At 34.1% G+C, this 26,693-nt stretch overlaps 1 protein-coding gene across 5 annotated transcripts in view; it reads right to left on the bottom strand.

The window, feature by feature from the left end:
- Positions 1–744: 744 nt before the first annotated feature.
- Positions 745–26,693, bottom strand: part of LOC122403302 (putative fatty acyl-CoA reductase CG5065) — a 97,436-nt gene continuing 71,487 nt past the window's right edge. For 4 of the 5 annotated variants that reach the window (XM_043406757.1, XM_043406761.1, XM_043406756.1 and 1 more), the window contains 5 exons: positions 17,271–17,892; positions 11,639–11,887; positions 9,510–9,859; positions 7,861–8,457; positions 745–4,880 (listed from right to left, as the gene is read on the bottom strand). In XM_043406757.1, the coding sequence (XP_043262692.1) occupies positions 4,739–4,880; positions 7,861–8,457; positions 9,510–9,859; positions 11,639–11,887; positions 17,271–17,483 (1,551 nt within the window). In that variant the 5' untranslated portion in view covers positions 17,484–17,892 and the 3' untranslated portion in view covers positions 745–4,738. Of the gene's footprint in view, positions 4,881–7,860; positions 8,458–9,509; positions 9,860–11,638; positions 11,888–17,270; positions 17,893–21,189; positions 21,413–26,693 lie in introns of those variants that run through there. The other variant, XM_043406759.1, reaches the window with a different exon arrangement.

The raw sequence follows: 26,693 nt of genomic DNA, 5'->3' as shown, positions 1-26,693 counted from the left end.
CTAGAAGCCAAAATAAGGCGAAAATCAAGAATATCAATTTCTTGATCAAGGCTTCGTTAAAAAGTTATTAAAAAATTAAACTAAAAAATTTCTAATCATTTTGAAAAAATTATTTTTGGCTGCAGTGGTCAATTACAATAATTTTTCGTGAGTAGGCGTACCCCCGAAATCCCACGCACTCTCGAGAAAAAAATTCGAATTGGTGAGAAATTTTTCGACAAAGTTGAGAAATTTCAAATCGTTTAAAAAAAATTATTTTTGTTTGCGGGGATCAATTACAATCATTTTTGGTGAATACACATACCCCAGAAATCCTACGCAGAAATTTCATGCGGATGTTTAAAAAATCATAACTTCTAGACAGATTGAAGGATTTTAATGATTAAAAATGCAAACACTGCGTATTAATGGAGCTCTAGAGGCCCAGAAAAATGGGCCAAAAAAATACATTGGATGTAAGGTCTACTCGTATACATCGTCTGCGGTGAGAACTACTATCGCGCGCACACAGCTGTTCGTAAATTTCCGTTCCACGGGCGAAACTTTAAACGTTAATAACTTTTTAACGAAGCTTCCATCGACAAATTGGTATTCTTGACTTTCGTCTTATTTTTGTTCCTAGAATCTTCCATTAAAATTTTTCCCGGGGGTAGCCGGACACCCTGTATAAGATCGGTAAATTCATTTTTATTACTTTTATTAATTGATCGATCCAAAGGGCATGTTAAAAGATCCGTTTGCGATGGTTCATTGTTTTTAATGTAATTTATAAGTAGTACAGTATAATGTTAATTAAATTGATTATATTAAATATTGTTTCCTTGTATGCATTGTGTAACCGAATAACGATACAGACGAGACTAGCAGGTGGTGACCTTCGGTAGCGCTACCCCTTTTCTCTTTTTTATCCCTAGCGCTAAGTAATAATTATTATTTATCGTTTCTTTACGCCATTAATCGATTCTCTTCCTCGGACGTGGTTTTTCATTGTGTATTGGCAGCGTTTAATGGATCGCAAAATAATATTCAAAGGAGGTCTATTCAAACACAGAACAGACGATCTAATTGAGTTATGGGAAATATGTTTCAGTTGTAAACAATCATAGTCGGTTAAAGAATGGCTCACGACTTAATCATCTTAAAGGCACAGGCAACGTGTGGCGTAAAAACGTATGATTATGCAGACCAGCATTTGGGTGATGTTATAAAGTGAAGGCTTTTATTATTTGCATTTTCCATTTTCCATTTACCATTTTAATGGTACAATAGACAAGTACGTAACGCAATTTAAGATAGTTCCTGGATCGATTGTTTCAGACAACTTTAATGAACACTTCTTTACTTCCCTACAATGGTACTAACAATATTGTAAGACATTTTAAAACAGAGTTTGAATATGATTACCGAAACGATGAACGTTATATTAACATTGGATACTGAAGCAGTGGTCTACAGTGGGTTAACGAATGCTTAATGAAACATTCGCGGAATACAAACGCGAAATTAATATTTACGAGAACGTAAATATCACAGAAACACTTATTAACTGTATAGGACGGGAGGAAAATATTACATGTTAATTACCAAGTCAAACCTCAAAATTTTATCATATGTTGCTAGCGACATCAAGACGTAGCCAAATATAGCCGTAAATAATCCTTCCATATGCGTATAAAGTGTACTGCGGATTACACTCGAACTTCAATGTTTATCGAGTTGAAAATTAAGCTAGATTATTGTGTGATTCAGACGGTTTAACACGTAGAACACTTTACGGATCATAAAGATCACGAATGAAATTCTTTCGTTAATCGATTTTATGGGGACTCGAATGAATAAGTCATTTACCTCTATCTATCGTATCGTCAGTTATTATACTATAAAAGAAGATTTAAACTTGTGCTGTAATTTTGCAAAGACAGTTACAATGGGAGGCTTCTTGTACTCAAGCATAAGATTTTGAAAGTCTCCGATCTCAAGATAAGCTCTGGCGCAGCGAAATGTTGATCCGCAACGGTGTTGGTATTATTAGAAACGAATATTGAAATTTGTACTGTACATAGGATGTTGCGGTAAAATAAATACGTATACTTGGGGGCATAATGGCGAAATACGCGTTGGAAACTCTAATACACGAATGAGTCACGAAATGGATGTACGAATTATATTGTATAAAATCGTCTTCGTTAATATCAATAACTCGTATATACAAATTTGTCTTCTCTTCGCCTATCGATTCTAAATTTCGGCTTCCTCGTCGCTTGATGGATAAGCCGCCTAATAAAAGTTATTACGTGCGAAGAACTTCACCGGAAGATAAGGATAAGTTGCCAATGCCTTCAAAATTTCAGCGTCAGTAATACCATGACTATAGTACGCGTAAGATACGTAGTGATATTTCTGTATCTTGTTTCATTTTTACGTTGAACGTTTTAACGTCTTCGTCAACCATGTGTCTCAAACAAGATCCTATTATTTTTGCCTACCGGTGGCAGTTTTTGAAAAACGTTAGATGGTAACAATATACTTCAATGGATTGGTCTCCATGACGAAATTTTTCATTCGAAAGAAGCGCTAACGCATTTTAGTTATAAATGAATCTAGTGGGTATATTGAGACGTTTTTCTTTCAGTAGTCTTTTGCTCGTTACAGTGTAATCGTATTAGCTTTCGCATAGATATCACTTTGACTTATTTTCAATTTCATCAACAACGAATCAAATTATTCGTAATTTCGACAATCTCTTATTTATTATGATTAACGCTGATATTATTCGAGTTTTGTTTTTCGTCGAAGGAAAAGGAACAATGTTTATCCCAAACGGTATAACGCAAAGACAAAATATTTCAAACGTTCCCTTTATAAGTATACAGAAATTGTTATTGCGGATATAACAAGCAAACGAGACTGAAGATAATGTTGAAGTTGTAACATATAGTCTTAAATACATAAGCTTTCCCCTTATCACAAATATTCATATTCTTAGACAAGAAATAATTCCTATAAATAACTTTTTAATTTATACATGAATAGAAGTTATAATTCATTAATCTACGTTTTCATAATTCTTTGAAAAATCCCTTGGTTCGTTGATGGTGAAATCGAATAAATCGATCGTATTCGTTACATGACATGGCTAAATATCTGTCTATGTATCTTACGTCGCAGTACAAACGAACAAAATATGCCAGATAGCGACGACACAAAGGCACGACGAATTTGTAACTCCTCTAGCCGGCATTTACATTTTCTAATTTATCCTTTCGAGTCTATAAAGCGATATACTACTTCTCCTCCGAGGGAAAAAATGTCCTCGAATACTGGAAATAAACGTATGCGTGTTTAACTTGTAAATATAATTTAAAGAAAATTGATATTTAAACCTTAGACTCGGAAGGATTCGATGCTGGGCCAATGTTTAATCCTTTGGGTTTTTACGTGTACGCATATTTCATCATATACAGTCGTACATTACGGCACGTTATATTAAATTGTGAAAAAACTCACTTCAAGAGCGGGGCTAGCGCTTAAAAACCCATGCATTGAAAGGATTAAACGTTCCTGCACGAAGAGAAATTCGCGTTATTTCTTAACTTATCGCATAAAAATTATGAAAAGGAAGGAAGATTACGGGCGTTAAAATTTTTGGCCATGTTAAAATACATTTATATATCTATCGCTTCCATTTATTTCTACAATTAATATTAAATGCGGGTTTGTTTTTGTTTTGGCAAAACAAAGCAGTGGGACGCGTTTCCTCGGCAACGGAATACGGTAAAACCTTGTTGATTAAAAATTTAAAGAAATTGCTTCGAAGCCTCAACGCACAAAAGATAGTCTTAAATTAGTCAAGTATTTTAAAAAATCGTTAAACGCCATGGAGATTTATATTTTAAACGTAAAAATACGAATAACAAATAATTCCCCTTAAATAATCTGTAAAATATGATCGTTTTTGGTCTTCGAGTTAAAATGACGTAGAAAAAGATTGTAAAAAAATTCTCAACAAAGTTACCAAGACAGCAAATCACAAGGTTTTATGATACATCGAATATTCGACCAGTATTCAAGCTGCCGGCTCACGGAGTTTACGCGTCGTATTATTTCAAGAGGCGGTGCGATGATACCGCGAAGTAACAGCCAGATAAACATCAAGGAAGTCCGGACCAAAAGGTCTTGTGGTATCTAACTTGATCGAATACTCCTAGTATCGCATCATTACAAATCGACGATATGCGATAAATCGATGTTCAAGAACGAAACGCCTTGGCGGCATCAAAAATGGCGTCACAATGATAATTAAATATACCCATTAATAACTGGTCATAAAAATGAACTTTCTTTCTGTTTTTATTATTTTTTTTTTTTCTCAAACTATTTCGAACAAGAAGACGACATAAATATTACGGAAGAAAACGTTCTCATTTCGGGTAATTTTCGAATAACAAAGGATTCACATCATTTCGGAACCTTTTCGCATACACATTGTTTCATCCTGCGTATCTTTAAACATTATAACTGACACATCCTGCAGAATTACACATCTAGCGAACGCTAATATTTACGAACAAATAGAAACATCAAAAAGGCCAACCGATGGGATGTGTGAACAGCGATTTATCGTCGGGAACGCCGAGCAGTGAAGTCGAAGGACAATCCGCACCTTTAAATTATGCTTTACGATTAATTTTTGTTTCTTATTACGCTTGTCGCGATCCTCAACCAGGGTTCTGAGCCGTCAAACAATCATACGGCACATGCGTAACACGATAGACAGCAGTGAAAAACACGCAGTTCGGGTCACGGAACTACGCAAGAACAGAAAACGCAGCACTATCAACAGCATTCCAAATTGTACAGCTTTATGAAGCCAATATAACCTGAAACATAGTGGAATTATAAAATACACTGTTTAATCGTACGAAATTTTCGACGTTATTGTTTGTTTTAACTCTTTGGGGCGCGCTGGGATTAAAAACGTCCCGCCATTTTGATGCACCGTAATGCATAGTGGGACATTTTTAGTCCCACCTCGAAATATTGCAATAACTGCATGGGCATAGGTTAATATTTCGTCTTATTTACGTAAAGCAGTTGGTAATATCTTCAACAAATGTTACAAATGTATTCACTTGTGTTGGCAACATTCAACATGCCAATACAGGTTCATCAATTGTTATTTTGTTCGAATCGTTTACCGATCGGGCCGAGTTATACGTCATTCGATTCATCTAATTCAGTATATTATTAATATGCATTTCATTATTTGCGGAAATTCGTTATTTTTGTTTAAAGTTGTCGTAAAGTTGCAGTAAAAACTTAAGGTTAAGTATATTTTGACAGGTTCACAGGTAGAAACAAATGACTGTCGTTATTGTGTTCATGGTTTAAATTGTAGATGCCAGGTAGTCAAATGCTAATTTGTTAAACATGTATGCATAAAAGTCATTTTTTTATGCACATACTATGCAGGATTAGGTCAAGTAGACAGTATGTGTAGCAAAAGTACAAAATATTGTCCCCCCCGGCTCCTAACCTAACCCGGACCAAACTCAGCTACAGATGTCCTAAAATGAACATATAAGCAAACATACAATTATGAGCAATGCCATATTATTATATAACTAAAATTAAATAAAAGTACTGTTTTGCAATGGTCTTATTTTATAGGACAAATAATGGTCGATTGGCTGTATAATTTCTACACAGCAATTGGAAGGGTAGAGAAGATTGTCGAGATTGATGAATCAACATTTTGTCATAGAAAATATCACAGATGCCATTTGAAAATTAATCACAGCGTCAATTTTGAAGATCCCATTACTGATGCTTACACAAATTAAATTGAGACCACTTGGAAGCATGTCACACATTCTTTAATCTTTTTTATAACATATAATACTATCAATTTTCAAGAAGGGTAACTTCACTGGATACCTGAGCCATTATGTATTTAGTAAATGTTGTACCTAACAGGAAAATGATGATTTATTCAATGAAATATTAGCAGAAATAGCAGAAATTTCATTCGATACATGCCAAAAAAAGTAGCATTTGACTTCCTGTGATTTATAATTTACAACATGAACACAGTAATGACAATCACTTGTTTCAATGACATATAATTTACCCTGATCGGTGAACGGTTCGTTTGCTAGGAATATACCTTCTTTTTATGTTTTTACATTATGTGATACCTTTATTAATAAAAATATACCAATTTTGTTTAATTTAAAATGCAATAAAATTTCTATGCGACTATTTTATTATCTGAAATACTGTGCCGCAAAGAGTTAAACTGTACTGTCACGTATTCAACAAGTCGACAAGGTAAATCTACAGCTGTTCTATCAGAGATTCAAACGGTATTTGATATATTTTATTCTAATGGAAATTTTTTTTTTTTAACGATTTGGAATCTTCAAATTTATGTGTTATATAAGGAAGTTTGTTACTTAATTGTGAACTACATCTGTTTCATAAGCGGTAGGTTTGGAGGTCAAATCTTTGTAACTTTATCTTATCTTTGTTTCTTTCAATGTTTATTTTGTATACTTAAATTTCACACGATCCTATCTAATAGATATTAAATTATTGTTTAAAGACATACAAATAATATTAATATTTTGATAAATGTATTAAAAAAAACGTTGAAACTGTTACACTTTAATATCTGTTATACTTGTAAAATTAAATATATATTCAAGTATAGAATTTTAACGGATTTTTCAATAAGTGTATCAAATTATTAATATTGTTTGTATATTTTTAGATACAGATTTTATACTTGTCAAATAAGATTTTATGACATTTTCTAAGGCTCTTAAACTTGAAAACTTTAGTAGTGCAAATCTTAATTGTTTATTAAAGATTGTTCATCGGAACTAAATATTTTACAAAATATCATCATTTAACGTCTATGTGAATTTTTCGAAGTATTATCAAAGTTTCTGATGGAACAACTGTAAGGTTACTTTGTGAGTCATTTTTACAATTAACACTGAACTCTCTGGCTGTAAGTCGTATTCTTTTGGAAATTGCTTCTAGAATTACGGTTAATTTGATCAATTGGGTAATGACTAACTGACTTAGTTCTACATAGAGGTTCTGAGAGTAGCAATGCAACGATTACTTATTCCACTCTGTTTTATTTTATTTATATTTCTACTGTAACACAAGTACAATAGGATTTATAGAAATGAAGAAAATTGTAAAAAGGGTTTCATCCGTAAACAGGACTCATAATGGGAGCGTTAGATCAAACCGAGATTAAAATGTAGGTCACGATACGTATGAACAACTCCTAAAGTATTAATTGTAACCGCACAGACGTTTTTATAAGAAATAACGTGAAATGTACAAATTTGGAAGACCGCGGATTCAACCACGTTTTTGTTCCTAATTGTAAATCTTAACTTTAATCAAAAACAACAAAATAATTAATGATTCGCCGTATGCATTCAGATACTTTAATGTTAGTGGAATCATTGCAATAGAAAGAGTTGGGAGTATAACTAGCAATAAAGATTCAATTTTTTGGGTAAATTATCAATTGTAAAGCGAAAACATATCCTATCATTTGAAACAAGAACGAAATCTAAGATTTATTTATACTCATCGTGCCCTACATTTTAACCTCGGTTTCATCCAAAAACGCTCATCCCAAGTCTGATTTGCCTTGGGACACCAACAACGATTACTACTATGCTCTCAGCTTTTTTATTAAAGCTAATTACAATTTTGGTAGCTGTGAGAACCTTGGAAGATATTTCAAAAATATACAATTTACTCCAAGATAGTTTTTAATAGTACCAATTGCAAAGAGACTCGAACGTTGAGAAACCCAAAGGTAATACATACTTTTTAATATGTGAACGAGCAGCTGGCAGCGTGTCCGGACTTTCCTTCAAGATGAAGTGTCGAATTCCCAATATGTAGTGTTCCAAATACGACGGCCAGTCAATTTGTCTAACATCAAACATAAATGTTTGTCGATCCTCGGGACTAAGCTGTTCCCCTAATCGTCGAACGTTATCATCTCTAAAGTTCCATTCTTGCGTACTGAAATACTCCAAGCATTTGGCGGCTTTATGGAGTTTCGTTTGTATGTCGACCATAATGGTCGGTTTGCCCCTCAGTCGCAGGAAAAAGTCTAAAACGTATGCCGGCAGCATGTGCTGGAAGACCGCGCACACTTTATTCATTATAGCGGAATTACGGCACAGACCGCCTGGATACCAAATCGCACCGTTTGGCGGGTGCATCCGCGTGTATTTAAACGTCAGATCAACGAACTGTTTCCAAGTAATTGGGTTCTGTTGACCTGTACAACAGTTGTATACGGGAATCGTCTTCGTGCGATTCGTGGCGGTTCTCCATGCTGTGCAGATCATCAAATTAATCACTATGTCGACCGGTACTAAGTCTGCTACCTTCTGTTCGTGACACAGCATCGTTCTGCAACGATAACGGTACATCAATTAACAACATTTTCAACTGTAAACGCGTTCGTGGAACATTATACAGGGTGTTCGGCGATCTCGGGGAAACATTTTAATCGGAGATTCTGGGGGTCAAAATAAGACGAAAATGAAGAATACCAATTTGTTGATTGAGGCTTCATTAACAAATTATTAACGTTTAAAGTTTCGCCTGTAGAACGGTAATCTGCGAACAGCCGCGCGTGCGCGGTAGTGGTTCTCACTTAGAAAACTGTAAGGCTGTCGATACGTCAGTAAGTAGAGTTTCTCATGCTGAGTGAGAACCACTATTGCACGCACGCAGCTTGCCGTTCTACAGGCGGAACTTTAAACGTTAATAACTTTTTAACGAAGGCTCAATTAACAATTCTTGATTCTTGATTTTCGTCTTATTTTTGCCTCTAGAATCTCCCATTACAATTTTTCCCCGAGGTGGCTGAACATCCTGAATATTGTAACATATGAAATATTAGTTTTTTTTTGCTTGATGCAAATATTAAAAATTGGGTCTGGGTTAGGTAGTTGGACGATTTTGTAAATGTACAGCAGGGAGCGTGATGGATTAGCCCTGGAATTAGATCAACAGAATTTCTTATTAACAAAGTACGAAATATAATAACCGTGGCATTCGTTTTAGGATCTCTATTTAATAAACTATATTTAAATCGCAAGTCGCGGTTTATCGAGTCCACTTCTAACCAAAAGATACGAAACGAACGAGTGTGTATTACGATTTTCATTTTTATTTTTATTTCATATGTTACAATCTAATAATTTCGTAGAAGAGAAGAAACGCAACTGCTGTAATCGACTCAAACTCGACTGGTCATTCAAAGTAATTTCCATTACGGGGATAGAAAGCGTGTATTTATACATTTACACGAAAAAAATGGGAGATGGACAAGGAGAGAGTCTGGCGAGTGTAGCCAAACGTTTATGGTGGGGATAGCTTCTCTCAGTGGCTTTGAGCGGTCAGTCGATTTTGCTCCAAGTACGGAGGAATAACAAGCAACTACAAGTTCAACGTACCTGAAAACACCTTTACCAGCAGCGGCGATAATTCCAGTCGGTCCATTCCAGTTATCCACCCATCCAGCTACTGGCTCTCTAAGCGACGACAAGACGATAGAAGGTCTCACGATTGCGACCGGCAAATAACCAGATTCTGATTGCAACAGCCTCTCAGTCAGAGCTTTGGTGAATGTATAGGTATTCGGTCGGTTGCCGATCAGAGTCGGTGTTATATCATCAATCATCTTGGCATCCATGATCTTCGTCAATGCGATTATGTGTTCAGGTTCGGCTGGGAGTGGATAGATCTCCTCAGCGACGTCCGTGCGGTCGCAGTTACAATATGCCGTGGAAACATGGATGAGAGCCTTTTCATTAAAATATACAGATTAAAGATTAAAATCACAGATTATGTATCCTTTAATCCTTGTAGGGGGCAGTCTAATATTTTGTATTTTTTTTTTCTTACTAATTTTTCTATTATACGAAAGAACAAATAGGTTACAATCAAAATTCGAAGACATGTAGCTCTTTTAACGTAGTCGAATATTTCTCGTCTTTTTTTACTTTTATTCATTCGAAGCAAACATGAGCAAGATTTTATTCGAATAATAAAAAACGAATGGAAAGAGTTTATTTCTGATCTTCGTTTTACTGGGCAGACAAATCTTTATTCCTGCATTGTGAAATATTTCATTGTACAGTTCAAATTTTTATTTTTATTCGACAAGTAACGAATAAACAGTCGTTTATCTTTTATTCGTTATTTGAAGCCTTTATTTAGATAAGAATCGTCACTGTTTCAAAGCACGATGCAAAAAAGAAAAATTAAATCTTACAGAGATTATTAATCTACATATACTAGTTTGTAAATATGGAAGCAGTCGTAGCGTATAGAGAAAAACATATAGCGATAATATCTTGGTTCGTCGGCGAAGAGATGCTGATTTTTGTCAAAGCCTTTTAATAGTTGTTGCACCTCGATTTCAAAGCATGTTATCTATCTAGTTAGTCTATTTTTCTTTTTTCACCTTCAACGACGAAGGCCACGTTGATGCGCATAGCTTTGAAAGAATCAGCATAGTACAGCAATGCTTCGATAACTGCAAGTCATTTTCGATTGGATAACTGAACAGTAGTCATCCCTGTTACTGAGAGGGGGCTCCCCTTGACACACAAAGAAGCTCAATGTCGAACGAACCGCGTAAGTGTAACCTGATCTGGGCTCGAATATCGGTGAGATAATACATAATAAATAATGCATTGATGAAACTTTTTTATTTTTGTATTTTTTTAAATGAAATTTTTACCAATGTATTTGTGAAAGTTTTCCGATTAAAATAAGACCAAACACGATATAATTTGTTTTTAACCTACTCCTAATACAGTAAAAAATCTTGTTAAATACGTAAATACGATCCAAGTTATTGTATTTGGTCTTACTTTAATCAGAAAGCTCTTAACGTATATATTAGTAAAGGTCCCATTAACAAAAAATAACAATTAAATAAGATTCACATTGTATTATTCTTATTTATAAGGCTTGTGCCTTTCTGGGGACTGAGAATTAACTGTGCTCTTATAACTGCGTCATTTTGGTCCAACGTTTCTTGCAGTTATCCAAAATTTGCTGTATCGCGGAGAAACGCAATTGCTTTCAGGACAAAACCAAAATATCATAGGTCATTGTGTTTGAAATTCTACTTATATGGGGCACTATTATACAGGCTGGTCGGCCACCCCTGGGAAAAATTTTAGTGGGGGATTCTAGAGGCCAAAATAAGACGAAAATCAAGAATACCAATTTGTTGATGAAGGCTTCGTTAAAAAGTTATTTCCGTCGAAAAATTTCACACTTTCTCGAATTTTTGTCTCGAAAGTGGATAGGATTTCGGTGGTATGTGTATTCATAAAAAATGATTGTAATTGACCCTCGTAACCGAAAATAATTTTTCCAGAACGATTTGAAATTATTGAATTTAATTCTTAATAACTTTTTAACGAAGCCTTCATCAACAAATTGGTATTCTTGATTTTCGTTTTATTTTGGCCTCTAGAATCCCCCATTAAAATTTTTCCCGGGGGTTGCCGAACACCCTGTATAATGGATGAAACGTATAAGAAATAATTTGAGGAAAATGTCTCACCTCCAAATTGTGCATGCGATGGCACAGTTTCAATAGCTGTTTAGTGCCGACCATGTTGATAGTAATTGAAAGTTTCAGCGCTTCGTCGAATTTAACAGTGGCAGCGGAATGAAAGACGACCGACACGCATCGTATGAGCGTATTCTGATCGGTCTCCGAGATGCCTAATTCATGTTCCGTCACGTCCCCGTCTACAGGAATGATTTTCGAAAGCTCGAGTGGTGAATCCCGTCGTAACTTCTCGAAGAGCTATCAACACAATACGTTAAACTTTATGACACCGCGTAGTGAGTCAGATTTGAAGTTTCGCAGTACATATTAACAAGTAGCTAAATAAACCCTTACGACTTTCAAAAACTTAATAAAAAAAAAATGTATATTAAGTTATGAATAACAGACAACTGACAATCAAATTCAATACGATGTAAAATAATATAACCAAAGAATTATCCACTTAATGATAATTGAAAATTTCATTGTTCTTGTTCATATGTTTAGTGTTCAATATTATTCTTTTGTAATTGCTCTTTTTTTAAACATTGTTACTGTAAATATGAATGGAGCAACTTCGTCAATAGAATGTTCAAATGTTTATACGAAGCCCATTGACTTATTTATTATTCACTGCCCAATTTTCATGCAAGTTTTGAGCTGTTGAATGTTTTTAAAAAAACAGTAAGAAATAAATAAGTACTTTATCTGTCCAATATCAACATCTTAAAGAATAAAATAAAATAAAACTATGAACATTGGAGGACTCTGGTGACTGAAAATTCGAATTTCGAACGACTGATGAGTATTTTCAACTCTGCTCGAACCTTGAACCTCCGCATACGATCAAACTTCGAACTTCGGAAGTCGCGAACGTTCGATTCAGCGAAGTTTAGAAACCAGGCCATTCCTGTTTTTAACTTTGATCAAATTTCGTGCGTAGAGAGATCGGCAGCTAAACCACACGAACGATCAGTTATGATACAGTGCATCCATTTCGTTCTAGTAATATAAACTAGTTCTAATGCAGCTACAAAAATGCGCGGGGGAAAAAGTAATCTGCCGATCAGATTACTGGAAACTGGAACGAAAACTACCAAGCCACTGCTCCGTTAATCGAGTTATTCGTGGTGAACATCATGATTCGAACGAGCCCTTTGTTCAAATTGTAGCGTCGATAAGTAATAACCAGGAACTGCGAGCCTTGTTATAACCAAAATAAAAAATTTGATACAATAACAATTAAAATGTTTCTAATTGCAAATAATGATTACGAGCGACGGGGAAAATAAATTTCGATCGCTAGTAATTTCATTTTTCCTACTATGATTCGTTTTACGTAATTGATACTCATTATCAGTAATTCGAATTAAAATTTTTACTATTGGAAATGGTTAAACACAACGTAAAACAAACAATTTGCTCGGTCGAATGCAATCGAAAACACATTTCCATTATAAAAAGCAATGTAAGAAAGAAACAATATCCTTGACGCCCACTCAAAACTGCTTGTGCAAATATCGTGAAATTCTTTACGTCTTACAGAAGTCCACGAAGATAAATTATTCAAGCCTTTAATGAAACTGTTGATTCTAGACCGTCATCCTGCGACGATATTTGTTTATCATACATTTTTGTTCGTAAGAATTAACTTGGTCCAACAATGATGAAATTTTGATCCTTAAAACCGACTGCTTCTCTAGTTCTCTAGTTTCTTTTCAGTCATCGGCGTCTATAATTTGAGAGTGGTCACAAAAGACGTTGGTCCAAATCATAGATTCTCTCAAATCGTGACCTCAGAATGGTTTCCTTGACCATCGAAAAAACTTTGGATTCGAAATAACACGCGATGTAAACATAATGACACAAGGCAGAACCTCGTTACTGAAAGCATTAGTGGAAAGAGACAGACTCGATCGATCGGATTGCTGGACCAGGGATTTCAACCCGGATCTATCGTTTGCTGGACGACTGCTGCTGCACCAATTGAGCTATCCAGGCCATCGATAGATTCCTCCTCAAGTTCCACATTCGAGAATGACTGTAGTAGGTTCGTCTAGCTGTATAAACCCGACTGTTCTCTGGTCCTCGATAAACGCAAACTTTGAAATAAAATACGAAAAATAAAGGCACGCAGAGTTGGCGGCATTACTGAAAATTGTAGACCAATAATACCAAACATGCACCGCGACCTTTTCTATTTTTACTTTTGTTCTCGTTTACTTTGCCAAGTTTTCTTACTCGTGTACTATCTACATATGTTTATTGTTTCTTTCGATAATGCAAGACAACGAAACGTCTAGAAGATATAACTGTTCAACATCTTTTGTTTAATTTTTAAACTGAAATTTTCGACAAAATTTATTTCTTAGAATGTGCAAAGTGGTACCAAGTATTTTGAAGAAACTACGTTGCTTATTCTTTTGGTTGTTTCTGAAGAAATTATCTTCTTTTCAACTCTACATCTGCTTGTGACGTGGCGTTTTAACGAACGAAAAATAAGCTTTAAAAGTTGTTTGATCGTTGCTGAAACTGTCCATCTTTGTCCATCGTGACAGTAAAGTTTGGCATGGTTGTTGTAAACGATGAAAGGAATCGGTTGATCACACAGCTGGTCCACGATTCAAGGCCGTGCCTACTATTGCGCTACCAATCGAATTACACAGAATAACACAAAAGTGATGCCACAAAACATACATAAAATCGAGAGACAAATCTTAAGAACCTTGGACCCTCAAACGTTCTATTCTTGAGATCAACAGATCTTTATCTGTAAGTCTAATGATCCAAAATGGCTCCCGTTTACACTTCAACTATATAGCTTGACAAACAGGGACATCCTTGACCTCGTACGAAACTTAAGATTCAAAATGACACGGGATTTAAATGTGAAAGGCTCAAGGGCGAATAGCGTTTCTGAAAACTGTAAACGCAAATAGAATTGTTCGATTTCTAGATCAGAATTTAAATACGGATCTTTTGCTCGTCGCGTGGTAGACCATTATGGATCAACCAACGTTTTGGTGACTAATTTCGGGGAATTCCCAATAACATGTTCCTCCTATTTTAGTATCTGAACGTATTTTGTAATAAAATAGCAAAATTAAGGGAGGCAAGAATTTAATTATTTTTGGATCACAACTATAGTAAAACTCTCGTAGTCTTATCTTCAAAATAATAATAATAACAACAATGAGTTACGCTTTTTCCTTTTAAATCTCATTAATTATTTATGTATGTTCCTATTTAATATCGATACTTGTTACGTATCAACTTTTAACTAGTGTTGAGACTGATGACTAGACTGCGGATGTTTATGCATTTATGGGAAATTTTGATTCTTAACAAAATACAAAATGCATTTAATATGCAAAAGGGATTGAGACAATCCTCTTCAGAGCTCCCATTTCATTAACACTGTTAATAAAAATATGTATTTGCATAAAGATCTGCAGTTTACTGATACCAGTTTACATAAAATATTAATTAATAGAGCGTTTGGCCTTGTTGTTAGTCAAAAGTTTTGTCATCTGTATCATCAACGCGATAATCAACGGGGTTATACCAATGTTTCATATAACTTCTATGGATTTCATTTATGTCATTTTACTGTATGTAGTGGGTCATTGTATTTATCTCAACAAACGCAGTTACATTATGATTTATTTTGGGTTAAATTTTATCCTCGGTTGAATTCATCCATTAAAAGCAATCTATTAATGAATTTTTCTTATAATTACTGAAAAATAAAAATTGTTCCAATTTAATTTAAATTTTGTACACCGATAAATTTCGAATAATATTGTAGAATCAGAAACTCAATATGTTTCGTGTTATTCGCTACTAAAGCTTTTAATACGTTTGAAAACTTATTTGATTAGGGGGGCATTCTACTGCAAAATAGGTACTGTATGATAATAGAAAAATCTATGGCAAAACCTGGTTTAACATCCAAAAAAAGTCATGCTTACAGTTTGGTTGTCTGCTTTGGAGTTTATTCGTCACAATTTTCTAAGATCAGGTGTCTTACAAAAATTGTTTATATAGAGGAGGACATTTTGCCTGTAAGTGTTGTGGCGAGCAAGATATCAAAAACAAATTAATTTTTTTAAACGAGACCCTGCATTTTCTTATTCATAACATAATAGAGTTTGTTGATATAAATTCAATGTTTTATCATATACAGTAAAATGACATAAATAAACTCTACGTGGTGTATCGGCTAGCCTGAATGACGCCATAAACCAGAGCTTGAAGCTGTTTTGAAAATAATTGTTTGAAACCTTTATATAAAAGTTTTAGTTCAAACTTTTATGAAAAACACGTTAAGTTAAACTGTTAAGTCGAACTATATCGGTTTATGTTAAAGTTCGTACATAAGCTCTTATATAGGTTCTATACTCGTTATTTTTTAGGTTCTATATAAATTCTGAAACAGTTCGGAATCTAAATAGTGTAAATATATGTCGTATTTATCTTACAATATAATAAACATCTGATCTGACCATCGAAAACAGCGAATATTTACATTATATAGATTCGAAATTGTTACAGAACCTACATAGAATCTCCAAAATGGTGGTTATAGAATCTACATCATAGTTGATACAAGAACTAAAACTTAACTTCATAACTGTTTCAAGACCCTAAACTTACATTAAAACAGTTTTCAAGTCCTGTTTTACCACATCTATATTCCCCTGATTTATCTCCGATTTTCATTTTTTCCGTTCATTTCATAGTTTCCTTAGAGAAAATCGTTTTAAGAATTAGGAAGATATCGAGCACGTTTTTTAACAATTGTTTTCTTTCAGGGATTCTGATTTCTGTGCAAACGGAATTAAATTATCTTGCAAAACTTTGGTCCGAAATATATACAAAACGATGGAAATTATTTTTAATAGTAATATTGAACCTCGATGGAACTCGTTTAAAATGGGCGGTTGGAAACCTATAATTGTATGTTTCTTCTATAAAATTTTTTATCTGTCGATAAAAATAAAACTCCACGGATCATTGGAGTGCGCTTGGAAAATAAAAATTAAAAAACAATTTATTCGATCGATGGATTTGAAACCCAAGTCTACACCGCCATTTTCGTTCGCCATTCCTGATTCCTGAAATTGACATAGTTTTTAACACTAGCACGGCGGTTGTTGGGGATTATTTTTTACCCAGATACACTTATTTTTCATTCATTCTTTTCGCCCATTTTCCAAAACGTTAATATTTTTGGTACTCATTATACACTCAGTTACTGTTTATATTTAAGAGCAATGATTTAATAAAATATGTATACTCTTAATAAAATTTAAAAATATTTAGGACAAAATTCGAAAACAAATATTCTACATTATTGCAGATTACAAGTGTAAATGTAAGATACGGGTCTATAAAGACCCAATCGCCATTCGTGTAACTATTTTTATGTAACCGCGCGAGCGTTAAAGATATTAAAAAACTTTAAACGCGAATACCGGGTGTACAAAGTTTCAATTAAATTGGAAACCCGTGAAGGTCTTGCACTCTGTACAAAAAGCTACTTCTGAACAATGAAGTGAGCATAAAAAGGTTAAAAACCATTGGGTATCTTTCAGTATTAGCAAACTGGCTGTAAAAGAGAGAGTTGCATTCATCTTACCGGCCCGTTTAACAATTGCTGCAACCTTTGTTGAACATCCTGGCCTCTTTTGGGTCTCATCAACAAATAAATATTCTTTATTCCGGGACAAGATCTGAGTAACTTCTCGACGAGGACTTTGCCCATGAATCCAGTACCGCCGGTGATGAAGATAGACCTGTCCCTGTAGAAGTCCTTCACGGACGTGCATTGGGTGCCGCTCATTGTGCTCATTTTGACGTTCGTTTGCGAAACGGAATAATTCTTAATTACTTTCCTTTCACGACGGGGCTGGAAGCTTTCGCGCAACGAGAGACTGGTTCGCTTCTTCTTTCGCGGGAGTTCTTCAGGATCAGAGAGTAGCCACTAGCAACTTGTTCTTCTCTTCGGCTTGTTCTTTGGTCTTGATGCAATTTCTTTTCGCTACGTGTATAGTCGTTCGTGTTTTATTTTTCCTTTTCTTCTTTCGTTCCGCTGTACAGTGATAGAAACTCCCTCAGAGATGGGGGAACAGACTTTGAGAAAGATGCAACGAAAACTGGTACACGTTCACGCCGTTCCAGGTTTTTCCAAGCGGGCTACAAATGGATTTAATTTCTGCTGGATTCATTTCGTGCCTCCTGCGACCACAGCTTTTATTCGGCTGAAAACAGAAAAAGGAGAAGGAAATTAAAATCACCGGTCGCGTTCCCGCTTATCGCGCGATGGAAAGAAACGATTTCTACGATCGTTTCTTCCCCCCTGCCTTTTTTCGCTATTCGCCTTTGCAAGCACTTCGACGCTAGAATCTCGTATTATTGATTTTCGACCGGTTTTTATCGTAATTCTCTATGACTCATCGTAATAGCCTGTCCTCGCTTGTATTCGCTAAAGTCTGATTCAATTTTTCCGACGTTTCCGACAGACGTTTCCATTCTATTCGATGTTTGTCAAGATTTCTATACACCGTATCGTAACTGTATTTGCTGATGTACTTAGCAGATCGCGTCATCGCGATTTTTTAAAATTAATCGATCATCGACGATGATAGAAATATGTCTATGTTTAGAACGGAGGAAGGTTTTACTGTGAGTTCAGTTTATTAAGAAATTCCGAGTAATAACTAGACTGCCGACGTTTATGCAAACACACGTGCTTTGAAATTTGTCTCGTCATTAGGTGTCGAACATGTATTTTTTACTTTGCAAATTTCGCATGATACATGTATTCCGCATATTTTAGTTAAATGTTATATTCACGATTATATGTATTGCATGTTCCGCATGTATACAGGGTGTTCGGCCACCCCTGGGAAAAGTTTTAATGCAAGATTTTGGAGGCCAAAATAAGACGAAAATCAAGAATACTAATTTGTTGATGAAGGCTTCGTTAAAAAGTTATTAATGTTTAAAGTTTCGCCTCTAGAACGGCGAATTTTTTTCTCGAAAATGGGTAGGATTTCGAAGGTATGTCTATTGACCAAAAATGGTTGAAATTGACCCCCGCAACCGAAAATAATTTTTCCAGAACGATTTTAAATATTTTAATTTTGTTGAAGAATTTCATATATTCTCGAATTTTTGTCTCGAAAATGAGTAGGATTTCGGAAATATGTGTATGCATAAAAAATGATTGCAATTGACCCCTACAATCGAAAATAATTTTTCCAGAGTGATTTGAAACTTTTCAATTTCGCCAAAAAATTTAGGCAGCTACACCGGGTTGATTTTTCTTAAAAATTCGTTTTTGATTTTTAGTAATTTTGTTTGACGCCCTACAGAAAAATTGTCTAATACTTTTTTGTAGGTACCCATGTGCTCTACTGTAGAAAAAAGTTTTATTGAAATATATTCACTATTGTAGAAGTTATGGTCGCTTGAAAATTGGACTATTTTTATGGGGTTTTTCTCATTTTGCGGGGTCAAGGATCAACTTTTGAAATATTTTTGCGGGTTTTACATATTCATCGCCTAAATGCGCGTTGTTTGCCGTTTGAAACATTAAAATCGTCATGAAATTACAGGGAAGCATTTCTGGTCTCACATTAGATTTTCGGTAAATAATTTTTTTTCACGAAAATGCGCAGGATTTCGGGGGTACGTCTATTCATCAAAACTGCTTCTAATTGACCCCTGTAACTAAATATAATTTTTTCAGAATGATTTGAAATTTTTTAATAACTTTTTAATGAAGCCTCAGTCAAGAAATTGACATTCTTGATTTTCGGTTTATTTTGGCCTTCAGAATCTCCCATTAAAATTTTTCCCAGAGTTGGCCGCATACCCTGTATAACGTATTTATCTCTAACGTTTTAAACGGTGAAAATTTAGAAAGACGAGAAAGTGTACCGGAATGGTATTGCGGCAAATTTAAATGCGTTACGAATGTATTAAATCCTGAGATAGAATGCTATTTTTTATCACAGAAATGAATAGTAACAACTACATGTCAATGATTAACTATTTCGAATATAGAAAAAATTCCTTGTTTATTGTAAAAATATTGTTAAATTAGTATCACGATTCGTTTGTTAAGATTAATTGGGTCTTTCTGAAAATATATCATTTATTCCATTATTGCATTTTTATAATTTAAAAATTTAATGTTTCTAAATTATCAATATTGTACTGTAATAATTCACTTAGGTATACAAAAATTTGAATGGAAAAAGACCACTTCTTAAGACTTGAAAAAGTATTGACTCAAAAACTCAAAAGTTTCAAATTTAGAGTGGAATCATACGACGATGTGTAGTGTTTTAATACATTTGAAGAAAAAAATACAGGGAATACAACCGTTTTTTGTGTAAAATAACAGCAAAAACGTCGAATATATCGAATAATTTTTCAATTATTAGTTTATAATGTGAAATTACACTAAATCGAATAAAATACCTTTAAAATGTAGTAGAATGTTACAACATTTCGAATAATGTTTTACACGACAAATGTATATTTGTAAATATTATTTGTGTGTTTTACATATTTTTTGCACGTGTATACATACATATTTCACGTGTATAAATGTCATATATTCTTTGCATATCTCACGTGCATAAAGATTCGCAGTAATAACGACATGTTAAGAAATATAGCTTTCATAACTAAAAAAATGATTACATTACACAGGTATGTATCTGTCACAAAAAGTAATACCAAAGCAACTACACTGACACTGTTGGCACATTCTCAGTTACTGGACTAAAAATCTTCTAAAGATTCTAGTTTAAGATAAACTTAAAAATCAGAATAACACCATAAATTCAACACTAAAATTAAAAACGGGATTAAATTAGCCCACAGTATTTGAAAACAATTATTTTAAACACGTTAAAATGTTTCGATGACGTTAAATAAAATTTACAATATTTTATAGGTTGCGCTAGAAAATATTGAAATTATACTTTTTAGATAATCTTATAAACAAAATATTGTTTTTCGAAAAAGTGCCCGAGTATTAATGTAACATAAAAACACGACAGTTTTGTTGTTTGGAATTTACTGAACAATTAAACATTATCATTACTAAGAAATTGTTTGTGTAATTTCGAGATCACTAATTTCGTAAAATAAGCAATTATTTATCTCTTCGTATAAGAAGGAACAAATACTACGATAGTGATGTGTCCGAATTTTAATGTAACTGTACGTAACGGATGTAGAAAAATTCTTTAAAAAATACAGTAAATCCAGTCGTTATTCTTAACGACGAACAACTGTCAAAATGCTGCATTATCGAGGAATATATTATTATTTATTTCGAGTGAACGTGCAACGGAAAGAAAAAAATTCCATTCGCGGAACGGTCTCCCCCGTAAATCCAAAAGTACATTCAGCGCTCGCGAAGTGTTAATTCCGACAGTCAATTCCGGCCAAGCGCGGAGGAAAGTTTGGCAACGAAAATTCTGTTCTACCGTCGGAAGGCGCGAATAATAAAAATAAGAAGTGGGTCAAAGTCCTACCTTGAAACACTAAAACGAACGTCAGAAACCGCGATCGGCTCCCTTTTATACAAACGCGCATAAAAGGCTGTTGCAGACCTTGACTGTTTCGTGGCCCGTTCCTTTGGCTAGTAATGACCAACGAATTCTATGGACCCGAACGTCGAAATTAACGAACGCCGCAAACGCGATCCAGTCTTATTTAACATTATAATTTCGAAACGCGAGAACCAAGGCCGCGATTTATTATAAAATAATAAAAATGGAGGGAAAATAATACCAAAAAATAACTGACTGACGTTAAATTTACGAAAAAGGTGAACGCACCGTGTCGAAAGAAAACGCTTTCCACGAAGTCGAAAACTGGTTGAAGGAAAAAAAAATTTGTCCCGGGAATTAACGATATATGGCCTCGTTCACATCGTAGCCCGGAATGTTTTCGTCCGCACACGGACACGTTTTACGCGAAAAGAACCGAGGGAACGCTATCAACCGGCTTCCTCCTTATCTTACGCCACACCTAATATAGCTTCATTCGATAGAAATTTTTCTCAATATAATACCGCGCAAGTGGGAGCAGCCTATTGCTAAGCGTGCGCTATCTGAACGATTGTATCGACTCGCGGCCAAACTAGCGCGATGAATGGCGAAATGTTAATGAACACTAATGATACGAGCATTATTATTTTGAACAACTATGTGAATCTTCAAAAAAAAAATATTTCAATGTAAGAATGATTGCAATTGATCCCTGCAATTAAATATAAATTTTTTAGTATAATTAGAAATTTTTTAATTTTGTTGAAGAATTTCATATCTTCTCGAATTTTTTTCTCGAAAGTGAGTAGGATTTCGGGGGTATGTATATTCACCAAAAATGATTGTAATTGACCTCCGCAACCGAAAATAATTTTTTCAGAATGATTTGAAATTTTTTAATTTAATTTTTTAATAACTTACTAACTTACTAACGAAGCCTCAGTCAAGAAATTGATATTCTTGATTTTCGTCTTATTTTCGCCTCTAGAATCCCTCATTAAAATTTTTCCCAGGGGTGGCCGAACACCCTGTATATTAACTATTCTTGTAGGAGCAATATTTGCAGAAAATCATGAAAACGATATTTCATATCGCTTATTGTCTAAATACAATTCTTTTTATATCGAATTATTACGCGTGGCAATGATCGTTGCTATATTATTTCAGAATTTTCGTTTTTAATAAATAATAGTAATATTATTAATACTGAGTGAGCTTGTAAAATTAACAACATTAATAAACAAAGAATTTACAAATAAACTAACGAAAAAATTCACTCAGAAACTTTGTACTGGAATGCGAAATAATAAAATTCAGATTTGGGTCAAAAGGGACCCGAAATCCACCAAAACTGAAAATTCATGAAAATTCGTTAAGACTTTTGCAATTTTCTGAATTATTGATAAATATGTCAAACGTACTCTGTAGCTAGGCCACGTGTGTAAAATTTAAAGTAACGAGCATGATTATTTTGAAGAATTATGTAAATCGTAAGAAAAAAAATATTTCAATGTAAACAACATTTTAAACAGTATGATTTCTCTGGAAACTGGAGAATTCTCTTTTCTGAAAACCTTTTGGACAAATGATTTGTGGATATCTGTGAATTAGATTAAAATATAGTGCCCTGAGTGCACTATTTATTACAGTCGATTTTAATAGAGAAAAAGCTGACAAATCTATATATTAAATATTCTTGTAGGAGCAATGTTTGTAGAAAATCATGATAACGATATTTCATATCGCTCGTTATCTATTACGATTTCTCGTAGCTCACTGTTGCAATTGAAAATACATTGTCTACGATTTACAGGTAACACACCAGGTGGCCTGAAGTTTGTAATAAAGCGAAATCTACGAAACTTATCTTTCTTAGAATTACTAATCTCTGATTAGCGAGTGAGTCGCGATATAAAATTAAATGTAACTAATTTCTGGAATATACAGGGTGTTCGGCCACTTCTGGGAAAAATTTTAATGAGGGATTCTAGAGGCCAAAATAAGACGAAAATCAAGAATACCAATTTGTTGATGGAGGCTTCGTTAAAAAGTTATTAACAATTAAATTCAAAAATTTCAAATCGTTCTGGAAAAATTATTTTCGATTACCGGCGTCGATTACAATCATTTTTGGTGAATAGACATATCCCCGAAATCCTGCGCATTTTCGAGAAAAAAATTCAGTACGAGCGGAACTTTAAACGTTAATAACATTTTAACAAAGCCTCCATCAACAAATTGGTATTCTTGATTTTCGTTTCATTTCGTCCTCTAGAATTCCCCATTAAAATTTTTCCCAGGGATGGCCGAACATCCTGTATTTAAAAAAGCACGGTACACATAAATCGCTGAACTATAGTTTAACACGCGAGAGTATGTTGTTAATTTTTAATATCGACAACAGATGTGTGATTCTATGTGCCAAAATAAAACGAAATTGCTTTTGAAGCTTTGTGTCGGAGTTATTAATTGTTAAAGATACACGAAAAAACTGAAATTTCATTTGAGTTTTTATTTTAGAAAAGATAAATGTTTACAAGTTACGAATATGTATCAATAAAACAAAAAATAATAATAGGCAATCATCATTTTCCATGCAACGATTTTATGAAAATTTTTATTAAAACATGACGTAAGAATATGAAATTCAAGTAATAAGTTTCACTGAAATTTATCCAGCCATGATATTAAAATATATTATAGTTACGTATTTTGTTACGTAAAACCACTCGTTGAAGTTTCGGCCACCTATGGCTAACACCCTATGGAACACAATATTTATGAAACGATACAGACTATTTTTAGATAAACGATAGTCTTCGTTACGTCGATATGGAAACATGTTCAACGTGAAAGATTCAAATCACAGTTCTTACATTCGTAATAAATTTTTCGTGATATCAAAATGAAAAAAAAACATCATATTCAAAAATTAGAAAATGCTATAGAATTGAATTTGGAAGAAAATAAAATTTCTAATTAATAAACACCGATTAGTATGCGCCTAAAAAATAAATCCATCGACATAAACTTACGTTCGAGCTATAAAAAAATACGAATATAGTTAACGAATTATTAAAGAATCCGATACTGCGTTACTCCGAAAAGAATCTAATAACATTTCTACAGGACTTTCGAGAACACATGGAACGCGTTCTAAATTTTGCTCATTTAATATCGAAAGTTATTCTCGAAGGAATTTTAACGTAAAGTTCGAGAATACGAGAATCGTTGGAAGTTTCTCTCGAATCTCTCCTGGGAAACTTCTACCGGAAGGGAAGTCTTTAAATAGAAAGTCATCAATCGATTCCCATACTTTGGAGAATGAAGTTTACGTAAGTAATGTTTTGCGATTGTTTAATGATCTGCTGCAAAGACGTTGAGATGTCAATCGTATCGTTGCAGCCTTTCGCGCGGACAATATCTATTCTTCGCGGGACACTGATCGATGCGAATTCGATGTTAATGAGTTCATTCCTTGTGAGGAGAACGGAGGTTGCGACTGATGAGATCCTCGAAATGAGGCGAAATTGCACTACTTTGACATTGGTCGTCTTCGATTATGCGAATTAGGGACACTTACGTTAACCGATTATGCGCGAAAAACCTTCGGCGAAGAAAAGCACGACGGAGAATATGAAGAAGCGCTTTGCACACGAACGACGCGTACTGCTTCGCTTTTATTTAACAGAGACGTCAAAGTACTCGAAATAATCGAGTTTTCGAATTATTTCGGTACACAAAATATTCACCTAGGTATTTAAAGAGTTTCGGTGATTGAAACATTCAAGTTTTAAAATTATATGAAACGTTTGGGTTTTCGAAATATTTATATAAAATAGAACGAATGCTCGTTTTGCCCTCCCACCTCTTTCTTTTAGAAAATTCAGCTGTATTCGGACATGTTCAAAACGAGCATTATTCGATCGTATTACACAGTGCTCAAAATATTTCAGTTTTTGATTTACTTTAGTACTTGAAAAATTCTAACAAGTATTTATAATATTCGAATACTCAAAATGTCTCGGTACTTAAAATACTCGTGCATTTGAAATGGTATTGAGCGAAAAATATTTGAGTATATCTATTAATCAGTCGGTTGTGTTTTGACGATTATATTCGTCATGGAGAAATGGTAGTATTTTGTGTCATAACGACTATATCCGTCATGCGTAAAATTAATTGCCACTTGCTATTTAAATCATAATTTTAGCGAAAACTAAACTATAGTCGTAAATTTCAATATGTTTAGAATATTTGGAGGTCAAAACCAAACAAAACAATCAAGTGAGCGCTCTGAAAACAGGTTGCCACAGCTGATTGGTTAATATTGTAACGTAAATAAATTCGGTTGTAAATATAAACAGGTAATTCTAAAAATTCTATTCCAATGGCATAATCAATTTAAAATAGAAAACTCTCATAAATAATAGTGGAAATTATACAGGGTCTTTGGTCATCCTTGGGAAAAATTTTAAAGAATACCAATTTCTTAACTGAGGCTTCGTTAAAAAGTTATTACAAAATTAAATTAAAAAATTTCAAATCATTCTGAGAAAATTATTTTTGGTTACAGGGGTCAATTGCCATCATTTTTGGTGAATACACATACCTCCGAAATTCTACTCACATTCGAGGAAAAAATTCGAGAAGATATGAAATTCTTCAACAAAATTAAAAAATTTCAAATCGTTATAAAAAAATTATTTTTGGTTGCGGGGGTCAATTACAAACATTTTTTGTGAATAGACGTACCTACGAAATCCTGCGCATTTTCGAGAAAAAAAATTCAATACGGGCGGAACTTTAAACGTTAATAACTTTTTAAGGAAGCCTCCATCAACAAATTAGTATTCTTGATTTTTATCTTATTTTGGCCTCTAGGATCTCGCATTAAAATTTTTCCCAGGGGTGGCCGAACACCCTTTATAATTGATTGAATGTAATTCTGTACTTTGTCAACAAACGATTAAAAAAGATTGAGCATAATCGAACTTACTTATGTTACATCCCAATAGTATCCGAAATATTCGAATACTGAAATGTTCCAAGACCCAAGAATCCCACAACGAGACTGATTTACCGTCTTCGTAACGAAAAAGAGAGATCGATACAGGTGACTCATTTCATACTAAGATATTTCATAATCACAATGATTAAAGGACTTGCTATCGAGGTCTCGGCAAGCCCTCATGGGACATTCTCTGTATCTAATACAAGCGATGTATATATGTATACATGGAGAGCGAGAAAGGGAGTAAACGTATATACTCTCTTTTCTTTTTAGGACAAAGTTCCTCGATTCTCTCAAATCTCAGAATTTAATTATTCACTTGCTTTTCACTCGCCATTTATACTCCCCTCAAGCAAATTGCATTATTAAAGGTATTTAGCGAGCAACTTGAAAGAACTCCATCCTTTTTTTCGGTGAACAATGCAACGGAATACATAGGCACACGCGATGCAGAAGAAAGAAGCGAATTTCT

This window comes from Colletes gigas, unplaced genomic scaffold, assembly GCF_013123115.1.
Source record: "Colletes gigas isolate AHSC1104 unplaced genomic scaffold, ASM1312311v1 Colletes_gigas_Sc00048, whole genome shotgun sequence".
In the NCBI taxonomy this organism is placed as follows: domain Eukaryota; kingdom Metazoa; phylum Arthropoda; class Insecta; order Hymenoptera; family Colletidae; genus Colletes; species Colletes gigas.
This window is presented reverse-complemented; position numbering and strand designations above follow the sequence as displayed.